General features: G+C 39.5%; 1 protein-coding gene across 7 annotated transcripts in view; it reads right to left on the bottom strand.

Annotated features, from left to right (window-relative positions):
- LOC309704975 (uncharacterized protein) overlaps window positions 1–13,838 on the bottom strand; it is a 136,599-nt gene that overhangs the window by 98,945 nt on the left and 23,816 nt on the right. For all 7 annotated transcript variants that reach the window (XM_082530536.1, XM_082530541.1, XM_082530538.1 and 4 more), the window contains exon 3: window positions 320–367. In XM_082530536.1, the coding sequence (XP_082386662.1) occupies window positions 320–367 (48 nt within the window). The remainder of the gene's footprint in view (window positions 1–319; window positions 368–13,838) is intronic.

Here is a 13,838-nt window from a genome sequence, read left to right as displayed (position 1 = left end):
TTGTCAGACCACAGACTCAATAATATTCATGATTGTGTTAAGTATGATCTTTGGTACGGCTGATTTCCACATTGCCTTTCAGATCACTAACAGTTTATTTTAGAAACACATCACTTATTTATGGATGATTCAATAAGGGTTTGAGCCTCTGATGCTATAGGAGGGAAACAGCCTGGAGTAATACTAGAACTATGGCACATCTGACATGCTGTGAAAACAGAAATTAACTGTGTCTGCCTCTGCATGAATTACATAATGTGATTAAACATTTGAGTCTTCTTAAGACATGAAGAAATGACCGTAACAGCATGTACAGTACCTGTTCCTCAGTGAGTTCAGTTCATCATCTCTTTCTCTCAGAGTTGAACTGTGGAGAAAAACATCTAGCATTAGATGTCTGTGTAGGTTCTCAGTCATCCAGGTCATGGTATCAGATGAAACACCTTCTTCCAAGATGCTTAGACTACCATGACCTCATGGTAGTCTAAGCATCTTGGAAGAAGGCGTTTCATCTGATAAGCTTCTTCAGCTCTAAAACCAGGTGGTGGGGCGGGACGCTCCATTAGAGAGCAACTTCACACAATCACTGAATTAACCCCCGAAATATGAACTAGGTTAAAACTCACCTCAGATATATAAAGGACAGAATCACTTGTAAATGATAGGTTGGCCTTTCTGTCAAACTGCTCTGTTGTTCCCATAAATGGGTTAAGTTTAAGGGTTGTCTCTTTTGGTTTTACCACAGTATTTCTGGGGTTTCAGATGGTCGCCCACCTCTCAATTTTTGTAACCTGGTGGGTTGAGCCACAGCCATTGAAGCTGGATTGAAGACACATAATGGAAAAAGAAAGGATATTGTAGCACCTTAATCACTACTGACACTTATTGACACTGTCACTTTATCAATGCTGGTCATCATTCCCTTTTACTGCTAAAGTATTTATACCTATATTTATACCTACATTTCTATATCCATACTCCATACCAGTACTCAGGTAGTTGCACTCTATTTGTTTTAGTACTTCTGATTAGTGCGCCCCAGGGCAGCTGTGGCTACAATGTAGCTTGCTACCGCCAGTGTGTGAATGTGTGTGTGAATGGGTGAATGACTGAATGTAGTGTGAAGCGCTTTGGGGTCCTTAGGGACTAGAAAAGCACTATACAAATGCAGGCAATTTAGTACTTGTTACTTTTTTTTTGGGGGGGGGGGGTTGTTTTGTTTAAAAAAACTATTTACTTTTTAAAATTCTCTTTCTTCATTATTCTGTTTCCTTTCGCTCTTGGACCATGTGTCCAAGAGCTCCTTGAAATCTTGAATGTTGTGTAGTATCTACATGTCGAGCATGGTTATATTTTGCGTTTGTCTTACAAGACATGTTATATCGTTTGCGTGCGCTTGTTCTACATTAGTTTTACTGGGTCCTGGACATGCTTATTTTGTGGACTGTGTAAGAAACATTTTTTATTATTTTTTGTTTTATTAAGGGATTAGCTACAGGGGTTCATGGGGTTATTTTTTCATTTGCTTTCTTTGGATTCCTTTACTGTAATCCGAGAGTCATAAATATCGAATAGGATAGCAAGGATAGCATAAAGTGACATTTAAAATCCAAAAAACCAAGGGCGAAAGCCACTGTGACACCATTGTTATGCTCTATCAGTAATCTGTATTATGTATAAATGGTCATTAACTACAGCATGTTTCCTAGCAGAGTTATACATATCAACAGTTATAAATTACAGTTTGTTAAATCACACACTTAATTTTTTAAATAAAATTATTCACGACATATGAGTGGACAGACAACCTGGTGATAATTGCTTCTATAGAAAGTTAGCACATGGCAGTGTCAATCTCTTGCTTTTCTTCTGAGTAGTATTTTATTTAGTTGTAATTCAATCAATAATTTGCTTCTTGAAAGTAAGTAATGAATTTCTTGTTTTACTTTATAAATTTCTGTTATGGAACGGCTGTGTGCAGGCAGGAAAAGGACCCAAAGTGCAGACTCCGGAGACAGACGTGAACTCAAAAAACAGCTTTAATGCTGAACTCAAAGTAACAAACCTCCAAAGTACAAACATTAATGCAGGCAGGGGAAAAAAACAAAACACACAGTGTGTGGTTTTTCCCATATTTCTAACATGCCAATTTGGTTGTTGTGATTTATTATCAGCCAGACCCATATTTGCTTTAAATGACAAATTTATTTAAGACTGAGTGATTTCTGTAAGGCTGGAATAGTACGTGTTAACGGCCGCTCATAGATCCTACCTGCCGGATCTTCTTTTCATTGATATTGCTGTTATGACTGATGAAGCCGAGCTGGTGAGTTTCTGTGTTAACTAAATAACGTGGTAAAGCTATAAATATGACTGTTACCAAACTGTACTGTCATTAATAGTTTTGCTTTGTTAATGTTGTATGCAATGTTGTATGGTTGTTTTATTTTATGTCTTTCAGTTGATTACCTGGCTTCTGTAAAGGCACGGTTACTATACTGGTGTTAGCTTATGCTTGTGCAATAAAGCTTATAAAAGACAGCAATCAGATGTCCGAGCCTGAGTACGACACAGTTTCGTCAGTTAAAACACACCCTTACGGTGGGAGTTCGCTAAATTAAAGGTAGTTAGCTTAATAAAAACCGTACACACAGCATAAGTGAAGGTAGATAAGAGTAGATCGCGACACTGAGAAACTGAAACATAAATACATAGAGGGAACAATCAGGGAATGGGCAACAGGAGTGAGACACAGCTGGGGCAAATAAGGCCTAATGAGACAAAGGAGAAGCAAAACCAGACACATTAACATGAGACATGGACTTTCAAAGTAAAACAGGAAACATAACACAGACTCACAGGTAGGCACTATAACAAAGGGAACAGAGACGTGGGACCGGGCAGACACAGACACTGACTGGACGTGGGGATACAGCAGACAGGGGAGACAGCAACTAAGGATTACACAGAGACAAACCATAAGACATGACTCTAACAAAAACCCAAAGACTAGAAATTATAAATAATATAATAAACTCAAAAACCCTGGGTCAACGACCCAGGCATCCTAACAATTTCAGATCCGGGCCTTCACCTGCTCCGTCCTATACTGATGTGGTGTATGTGGTACTGCTGAGCTTGTATGTGGTATGTGAACTGTTATACTTTTAAAAACAAAACTGTTTTATAAGTTAAGTTTTCTTTAGTGACCCATCCCATGCCCCTGTTATTTCTTCTCCACATCTGAACCTGTCATGAAACGCTGTGTGGCAGGCAGGGATTGGACCCAAACGCAAACTCACGGGGACAGAACTTGAACTCAAAAGCACAGCTTTATTGCTGGAAAATAGAACACAAGCAATACAAAACTAAACTGGGAAAAGCTAATTATAACACATACCAGAAGACACGAGGAGAATCACACACAGCATGAGGGACGACACGACACTGACTGAGAGAAACACAGGGTTTAAATACACTGGGAAGTAATGAGGGGAATGAGACACAGAAGGAGAGCACAGCTGGGAGAAATCAGAACTGACGAGACAAGGGAGCAAAGTAGGATACACTCACATGAGACACAGACCTTCAAAGTAAAACAGGAATTAGCACAGATGCAAACTAGACTAGGGGAGACAGAGCAACTTAGAAACACAGAGGGCAGCTACTAAATACTCAGAGAACTAAACAGAATACAAGAACACCAAACTAAGACACTACACTAAAGAACAAGCTGGGACAACAACAAGAACTAAGAACATAATACAGAAAACTCAGAGGCACAAGAAACTCAAAACACTGAGTCACTGACCCAGGACCGTGACAGAACCATTGTAAAGGTTGCAGTTCAAGGGCCTGAGGTATGAAATTCTTTTCAGATCAGCTGTGATCAATATTTTTTGGAACTTGATAAATAACAATAAAAGCTGTAATGGCTCCATTAGCATTTTGTGTAAACGTTTGTGTTAAAATTATAGCTTTAATGAGGTCTTTCTACATTAGTTTTAGTTATAAAGTATGTATATGTGTACATATAGTATGTATATTTACAGTACAGTATGTTGTGTTTGTTGACATGTTTTCAGGTTGAAGCAGAATTTGTGAGGATTACTACTGCTCCACTTGTTCCAAGGCTTTTTGCACAACTTGACCAATACACTGACCAGCTCATAAAAGTCTTCAAGAAAAAAGGAGGCGCTGCAGTGAAGAAAATAAGACAAATTTTGGCCCCAGCCACAAAGGTGCGTTATTCAGCAAATTCAGTTATACAGAAAAATATTATGGCGTCATAAGATCACTTTCAAATTTAAACAGCTAGTGTATGGTAGCTGCACATTGTATTTACATTTATATTAAGCAAGACAGAGTTTGGTACTCAAAACTTTGGAAAATTAAAATTACCTAAACATGTAAAATCGGATCCCTCAATTTCAGGTTAAACCATAAGTGAATGGTTTTTATGTTAAAGATCAGTTTTTGAATGCAAAAAAGATGATGTATTGGTTTGTCTTTACCTCCATTATGGACATATATAATGTGGTGGAAACCCTGCCCAATAGGTTAACTATTCATGTCCATGTGATGATTAGTTGGTCTTGTGTACATGTCTATCTGTGCAGTGGATATGTCATTCATTTTGCGTATAATGTGAGTTTGTGTCATCCTAAATATTTCTGTTTTCTCTTCCTGTATCTCTGCCACTCTCTACAGAAGGAAACTATTGAAAAGGGGAGGGAGTGTATCCTCAGGGCACTGCCTTTTTACCTGAATGAAGACCCAAGCATCCTCTTCAAAGAATAATTGGTTGGTAATTTTAGTTTAGTTTTTTATCTGTATTAAACCAAATTTTGAATAACTAATGTTGTTGCATGTTGTAATGTTGTTGTTGTTGTAATTATAATGGAACCTGTTTAAATGTTTTGGGAAATCTCCTTGTATACCCAAACTTTTTATATTTATTGTTGAATCTGTAGTCTAAAAGAGTGGCTCACTGGGGTGCATGTACCTAATATTGTGTTTACTTCATTAAACTGGACGCCATTTTTCTATGTTTTTGTGTCTAAGCTACAGCTGTTCAGAGGGAGCTGGAACAAATTACTCTTGCTCTCTTCACCATCGAAAGAGCTGATGCCAGCACTCCTCCAGCCAATGTGGGTATAACCATCTTGGGTGTTCTGCATGACCTGGAAGACCTGGCCTCTGCATGTGCACTCTTAATGGGTGGGATACAGTGGGGCAAAAAAGTATTTAGTCAGCCACCGATTGTGCAAGTTCCCCCACCTAAAATGATGACAGAGATCAGTAATTTGCACCAGAGGTACACTTCAACTGTGAGAGACAGAATGTGGAAAAAAAATCCATCTCTAGACCCAGCAGTCTTAGCTAATTATAGGCCAATCTCCAACCTTCCTTTCATATCAAAAATCCTTGAAAGAGTAGTTGTCAAACAGCTAACAGATCATCTGCAGAGGAATGGTTTATTTGAAGAGTTTCAGTCAGGTTTCAGAGCTCAGCACAGCACAGAAACAGCTTTAGTGAAGGTTACAAATGATCTTCTTATGGCCTCTGACAGTGGACTCATCTCTGTGCTTGTCCTGCTAGACCTCAGTGCAGCGTTCGATACTGTTGATCATAATATCCTATTAGAGCGATTAGAACATGCTGTAGGTATTACAAGTACTGCGCTGCAGTGGTTTGTATCATATCTATCTAATAGACTCCAATTCGTGCATGTAAATGGAGAGTCCTCTTCACACACTGAGGTTAATTATGGAGTTCCACAGGGTTCAGTGCTAGGACCAATTCTGTTTACATTATACATGCTTCCCTTAGGCAGTATCATTAGAAGACATAGCATACATTTTCACTGCTATGCAGATGACACCCAGCTCTATCTGTCCATGAAGCCAGATAACACACACCAATTAGTTAAACTGCAGGAATGTCTTAAAGACATAAAGACCTGGATGGCCGCTAACTTTCTGCTTCTTAATTCAGATAAAACTGAGGTTATTGTACTCGGCCCTGAAAATCTTAGAAATATGGTATCTAATCAGATTCTTACTCTGGATGGCATTACCTTGGCCTCCAGTAACGCGGTGAGGAACCTTGGAGTCATTTTTGACCAGGACATGTCCTTCAACGCACATATTAAACAAATATGTAAGACTGCTTTCTTCCATTTGCGCAACATCTCTAAAATTAGAAATATCCTGTCTCAGAGTGACGCTGAAAAACTAGTTCATGCATTTATTACTTCCAGGCTGGACTACTGTAATTCATTATTATCAGGATGTCCAAAAAACTCACTGAAAAGCCTTCAGCTAATCCAAAATGCTGCAGCAAGAGTCCTGACAGGGACTAGAAAGAGAGAGCATATTTCTCCTGTTTTGGCTTCCCTTCATTGGCTTCCTGTTAAATCCAGAATTGAATTCAAAATCCTGCTCCTCACATACAAGGTCTTAAATAATCAGGCCCCATCTTATCTTAATGACCTTGTAGTACCATATCACCCTATTAGAGCGCTCCGCTCTCGCTCTGCAGGCCTACTTGTTGTTCCTAGAGTATTTAAAAGTAGAATGGGAGGGAGAGCCTTCAGTTTTCAGGCCCCTCTTCTGTGGAACCAGCTTCCAGTTTGGATTCGGGAGACAGACACTATCTCTACTTTTAAGATTAGGCTTAAAACTTTCCTTTTTTCTAAAGCATATAGTTAGGGCTGGACCAGGTGACCCTGAATCCTCCCTTTGTTATGCTGCAATAGATGTAGGCTGCCGGGGGATTCCCATGATGCATTGAGTTTTTCCTTTCCAGTCACCTTTCTCACTCACTATGTATTAATAGACCTCTCTGCATTGAATCATATCTGTTATTAACCTCTGTCTCTCTTCCACAGCATGTCTTTATCCTGTCTTCCTTCTCTCACCCCAACCGGTCGCAGCAGATGGCCGCCCCTCCCTGAGCCTGGTTCTGCCGGAGGTTTCTTCCTGTTAAAAGGGAGTTTTTCCTTCCCACTGTCGCCAAAGTGCTTGCTCATAGGGGGTCATATGATTGTTGGGTTTTTCTCTGTATCTATGAAGCGCCTTGAGGCGACTTTTGTTGTGATTTGGCGCTATATAAATAAAATTGAATTGAATTGAATTGAATTGAATTGAATTCACATGGTAGGATTTGTAAAGAATTTATTCGTAAATTAGGGTGGAAAATAAGTATTTGGTCACCTCAAACATGGAAAATCTCTGGCTCTCACAGACCTGTAACGTCTTCTGTAAGATGCTTTTCTGTCCCCCACTCGTTACCTGTATGAATGGCACCTGTTTGAACTCATCATCTGTATAAAAGACACCTGTCCACAGCCTCAAACAGTCAGACTCCAAACTCCGCCATGGCCAAGACCAAAGAGCTTTCGAAGGACACCAGGAAAAGTATTGTAGACCTGCACCAGACTGGGAAGAGTGAATCTACAATAGGCAAGCTGCTTGGTGTGAAAAAATCAACTGTGGGAGCAATCATCAGAAAATGGAAGACATACAAGACCACTGATGATCTCCCACGATCTGGGGCTCCACGCAAGATCTCATCCCGTGGGGTCAAAATGATCATGAGAACGGTGAGCAAAGATCCCAGAACCACACGGGGGGACCTGGTGAATGACCTGCAGAGAGCTGGGACCAAAGTAACAAAGGTCACCATCAGTAACACACTACAACGGCAGGGAATCAAATCCCGCAATGCCAGACGTGTTCCGCTGCTGAAGCCAGTGCATGTCCAGGCCCGTCTGAAGTTTGCCAGAGAGCACATGGATGATACAGCAGAGGATTGGGAGAATGTCATGTGGTCAGATGAAACCAAAGTAGAACTTTTTGGTATAAACTCAACTTGTCGTGTTTGGAGGACGAAGAATACTGAGTTGCATCCCAAGAACACCATACCTACTGTGAAGCATGGGGGTGGAAACATCATGCTATGGGGCTGTTTTTCTGCCAAGGGGACAGGACGACTGATCCGTGTTAAGGACAGAATGAATGGGGCCATGTATCGTGAGATTTTGAGCCAAAACCTCCTTCCATCAGTGAGAACTTTGAAGATGAAACGAGGCTGGGTCTTCCAACATGACAATGATCCAAAACACACCGCCCGGGCAACAAAGGAGTGGCTCCGTAAGAAGCATTTGAAAGTCCTGGAGTGGCCTAGCCAGTCTCCAGACCTCAACCCCATAGAAAATCTGTGGCGGGAGTTGAAAGTCCGTGTTGCTCAGCGACAGCCCCAAAACATCACTGCTCTCGAGAAGATCTGCATGGAGGAATGGGCCAAAATACCAGCTACTGTGTGTGCAAACCTGGTAAAGACCTATAGTAAACGTTTGACCTCTGTTATTGCCAACAAAGGTTATGTTACAAAGTATTGAGTTGTATTGTTGTTATTGACCAAATACTTATTTTCCACCCTAATTTACAAATAAATTCTTTACAAATCCTACCATGTGAATTCATGGATTTTTTTTTTCACATTCTGTCTCTCACAGTTGAAGTGTACCTCTGGTGCAAATTACTGACCTCTGTCATCATTTTAGGTGGGGGAACTTGCACAATCGGTGGCTGACTAAATACGTTTTTGCCCCACTGTATATGCACTGAATCTCAGTTAACCTCGAGACTGAAAGCTTTCTTTGAAGTACTTCAGAAGCTCTTCCTTCATCTCTATGTCAGCAGACTCTTGACCAAGGTACAGTTGCTCAAGAATAAACTGAATAATAAGCCAACCCTTAATTTGGATGATGAATGTTCTGTCAGATGGACAGAAGTTTTTCGGAGGCTGAATGGGAATAAAATGGTAATTTGTTGAAAATGACAGATAAAGGGAAAATTACATTTAAGAGAAATTTAGAAAAGTTTGAAAAGTTTGTAAACTACTACAATTTAAGAGATTTTACTCTTGTGGGGGGGATTTAATTGAGATTCAAAGGATTTAATTGAGAGATGATACTGCACCAGAAATGTTGAAGGGTGGTGTGTATATTAGCATTCAAGGCATATTGTTATGAGGTGGAAATATGTTCATATTCTGTTTGTGCTACATTGTGTGCATTGTAAAGGTAATTGCAATACATACTAAGAATAAGGGTAAGTTAGGAATACAGGATGAATGTATATTTTGCGGACTTTTAAAGACGAACAATTGTTTCCATGTTAAAATGTTTACAACTCAAGCTTTTTGCCCAAACACTGGTAAAATAAACGTTGACAGTGGCAAGTGTTAAAAGGTTACTGCTGTGCTGTTGCAAAAAAACTGAACGCTGACAAGCCGTTTTATTGTTAGACCATAATGTTGGCATGTTTTATTAAAGTTTTATTTGGGATGGTGATATAATTTTCTTTGATTGCTAATAAAAGTGGACTATTTATTATTATTATTATTATTATTATTATTATTATTATTATTATTATTATTATTATTACATTCATTTTTTAAATTGTGGCTGTTGAGGTGGACACTTCACTTTGCATTGTTAAAGGAAAGCACTTCATTGGCGTTGTGTTACTGGACTGACCCTAAGCAATCATTGCAAACAGCAACTTTGCTATCCATTTTAGACACTAAAAGAAAAAAGCACTCCACAGACCTTACTAGCATCACATGTGCATAACTCAAGTGTCATCTTATCAACATGTTATGTGGTCTTCAATGGTTTTTTTTGTTCTATTTCTGGCAGATACAGACATTTAATCTAAAGTCGTGATGTTGCATCTGTCTACATACTGTTAGTAACTAACCCTAATGAGCTGTCGTGTTTTGTTTCGGACCGGTTTTACACAAATGCTCACTGAATGTGTTGGCAATAAAAGAAATTAAAAAAAAATAAGTTGGATGTACTTAATTCATTTGTGTGGAACCTGTTGACAAAATAGATTTATGTAAAACTAATTAGTAAAGCACAAGGTGGCTGAAAATATAATATTTGAATTAATCTAACTTAAATTTAACATTTTACTGCCACAAATAAGAAATGTGTTGAAGTAACTAATCTAAACTATCTAACCTGTAAATATATCATCTATGTTCATACAACATAACTTGATTTAGGTAGTCTTAAATATCTCTTGTTAATCTTAAGTAGTTTTTTTTAAATTAGATGAACTAAAGATTTTTGCTTTAAATTAACACAATGTAAAATCATGGAACCTGTTGACAAAATAATTTTAATTAAAGTCAACGTTTCATTTTTTTGAGTGTGGTATTACTGTGCTCAATTGGCCTGCCAACTCTCCTGACCTGAATCCCATAGAGAATCTGTGGGATATTGTGAAGAGAAGGTTGAGAGACGCAAGACCCAACACTCTGGAGGAGGTTAAGGCCGCAATCAAAGCATCCTGGGCCTCCATAACACCTCAGCAGTGCCACAGGCTGATTGCCTCCACGCCACGCAGTCATTTGAAGCAGTCATTTCTGCAAAAGGATTCCTGACCAAGTATTGATCAGTATTGATTGTTCACTATTTTTATTACAAATTATATCAGTAAGGAAGCTGACTAAATATTCACTGATAATTTATGGCAAAGGGGTGGGATTAAATAAGTGTATACTTCTTCCCACTCCCTTTCAACATGTAAATTAATCAGAATGTTTTTGTTTTGGTTTTTTTTGTATGTAATTTGTATAGTATTTTTTTTCTCTTATTTTCTTTTCTAAATGTACTTGTATATTATTCACATGTTGAAATAAATTACCAATCAATCAATCAATCAATTGAGTGCATAACTGAACATAATTATTTGAAGGTTGACTTTTTTTGTATTGAAAACCCTTTTCTTTTATTGGTCGGATGTAATATGTTAATTTTTTGAGATAGGAATTTTGGGTTTTCATGAGCTGTATGCCAAAATCATCAATATTAAAACAATGAAAGGGTTGAACTACTTCAGTTGTGTGTAATTGTCAGGCGTTGTGTGGAGGCGAGGAAGAAGGAACCCAAACGCAGGACTCGCAGGTAGGTGAAGACTGGTGAAGGTTTATTATAAGGAGTGGATGAATAGAGGGTGAACGGACACTGACTGGCTGGATCACTGAATGGCTGACTGAACTGAGAGAACACACGGGAAGGACAACATCACACGAACATCAACATCAATGACACGACAAAGAACTGGTGAAACCGAGGAACTTAAATACACAGGTTGAATGATGGCAATGATTGGAAACAGGTGAGTACAGGGCTGAACATAATCTGACTAATGACACAGGAGACAAGCTGACACGGGGAAAAAACAGGAAGTGAGAACATTGATGTGGCAACATAACCTAAATGTGACAAAACGGAAAACACTGGGTCACCGACCCAGGAACCCTGACAGTAATGAATCTAAAATATATGGAAGTCTAATGTTTATCAGTACATTACAGAAAATACTGAACTTTATCACAATATGCTAATTTTTTGAGAAGGACCTGCAAAGCTGGACTGCTGGATGTCAAAAAGAGATATATAAGTTGACATTTTGGACGCTGCTGTGTGTATAAAATGTTAGTAAATAAACTATGTTTGTTCTCTGTTCAGTCAAGTCAGAATAATGTCTCCTGTTCTCCACATTACACCTCTCTGTGTAACACAAACCAAAAATATTATTGGTTAGGAAAATACTGCAGTGAATTCCTGCGACTCAGCGGTTGGCATAGATGCAAGTGACTGCAATGTAATGAGGTTATATTGGTCCTCTAAGAACCTACCCAGAAATCCTAAAAGACTGTTGAAGGCACTGTGAAATGCATGTAAATCTTATGTAATGCATATAACTAGAATGTTAAATAACAATTGTGGTGGTAGAGACATCCATACACAGATACATAGCCAAGTGATGAAATCAACATCTATATGTAATATTCTAAAGTTTCATAATGAAAGGGCATTTCTCTAGGGTCTTAAAATATTTTAATATGTACACAAACATAATGCAAACACCCTGACCCCCACATTCAGACACACATAAATGCCAGACGTGTCACTTCAAAATAGTCTTTTAAAATAGATGAGAGTGTGGACTGATTTTCGCATCTGGAGAGTTGGAGCGAAGTTTTGTCAAACACGTTTCCGTGGGTCAGCGTCCATTTAGAAATCAACTGCTATGTGATATCTTGACACATAAACATGACCACACCCTGGGAAACGAACTTGGAGAAGACCAGATGGCTATCAGAACAATGGTGCTACAGGACAGGCTGACATTGGATTTATTGACCACATCGCAAGAAGGAACATGCAAGATCATTTAAGACACTTGTTGCATTCTATACCAGATGGATAAACAACAAGAGGAGACAAATATGAAGCTGACAGTCTTACAGAAGTATGTGGAGGAACGTATGCCAGGAGGATCCCCAGGAATGGACGGGGTATCCTGGTCGACATCTGGATAATGGTGGTATATGGCAGCTTACAGGTACCGACATGCCAAGAAAAATGCGGCTCAGGCAGTGGCTGAAGCAAAAACTCGGGTGTGGGAGGAGTTCAGAGAGGCTATGGAAAAAGACTTTCTGACTGCCTCAAACAGATTCTGGCAAACCATCAGGCGACTCAGGAGGTGAAAGCAGTGCTCAACCTTTACTGTGTATAGTGCTGGTGGAGCACTGTTGACTTCAACTGAGAACATTGTCAGGCGGTGAAAGGAATACTTCAAGGACCACTTTAATCCCACTGATGCGTTGTCCAAGGACGAAGCAGAATCTGGGGATGAAGGGGACAACTAGCCAATTTCCAGGGGCGAGGTCACTGAGGCAGTTAAACAACTCCTTTCCGGCAGAGACCCTGGTGTGGATGAGGTCCGCCCTGAGATCCTGAAGGCTCTGGACGTTCAATTCAATTCAATTCAATTCAATTCAATTCAATTCAATTCAATTCAATTGAATTCAATTCAATTCAATTCAATTCAATTTTATTTATATAGCGCCAAATCACAACAAAAGTCGCCTCAAGGCGCTTCATAGATACAGAGAAAAACCCAACAATCATATGACCCCCTATGAGCAAGCAATTTGGCGACAGTGGGAAGGAAAAACTCCCTTTTAACAGGAAGAAACCTCCGGCAGAACCAGGCTCAGGGAGGGGCGGCCATCTGCTGCAACCGGTTGGGGTGAGAGAAGGAAGACAGGATAAAAGACATGCTGTGGAAGAGTGACAGAGGTTAATAACAGATATGATTTAATGCAGAGAGGTCTATTAATACATAGTGAGTGAGAAAGGTGACTGGAAAGGAAAAACTCAATGCATCATGGGAATCCCCCGGCAGCCTACGTCTATTGCAGCATAACTAAGTGAGGATTCAGGGTCACCTGGTCCAGCCCTAAATATATGCTTTAGCAAAAAGGAAAGTTTGAAGCCTAGTTTTGAAAGTAGAGATAGTGTCTGTCTCCTGAATCCAAACTGGAAGCTGGTTCCACAGAAGAGGGGTCTGAAAACTGAAGGCTCTCCCTCCCATTCTACTTTTAAATACTCTAGGAACAACAAGTAGGCCTGCAGAGCGAGAGCAAAGTGCTCTAATAGGGTGATATGGTACTACAAGGTCATTAAGATAAGATGGGGCCTGATTATTTAAGACCATGTATGTGAGGAGCAGGATTTTGAATTCAATTCTGGATTTAACAGGAAGCCAATGAAGGGAAGCCAAAACAGGAGAAATATGCTCTCTCTTTCTAGTCCCTGTCAGTACTCTTGCTGCAGTATTTTGGATTAGCTGAAGGCTTTTCAGCGCGTTTTTTGGACATCCTGATAATAATGAATTACAGTAGTCCAGCCTGGAAGTAATAAATGCATGAACTAGTTTTTCAGCGTCACTCTGAGACAGGATATT

Source organism: Aulonocara stuartgranti, assembly GCF_965226115.1.
Source record: "Aulonocara stuartgranti genome assembly, chromosome: 4".
In the NCBI taxonomy this organism is placed as follows: domain Eukaryota; kingdom Metazoa; phylum Chordata; class Actinopteri; order Cichliformes; family Cichlidae; genus Aulonocara; species Aulonocara stuartgranti.
This window is presented reverse-complemented; position numbering and strand designations above follow the sequence as displayed.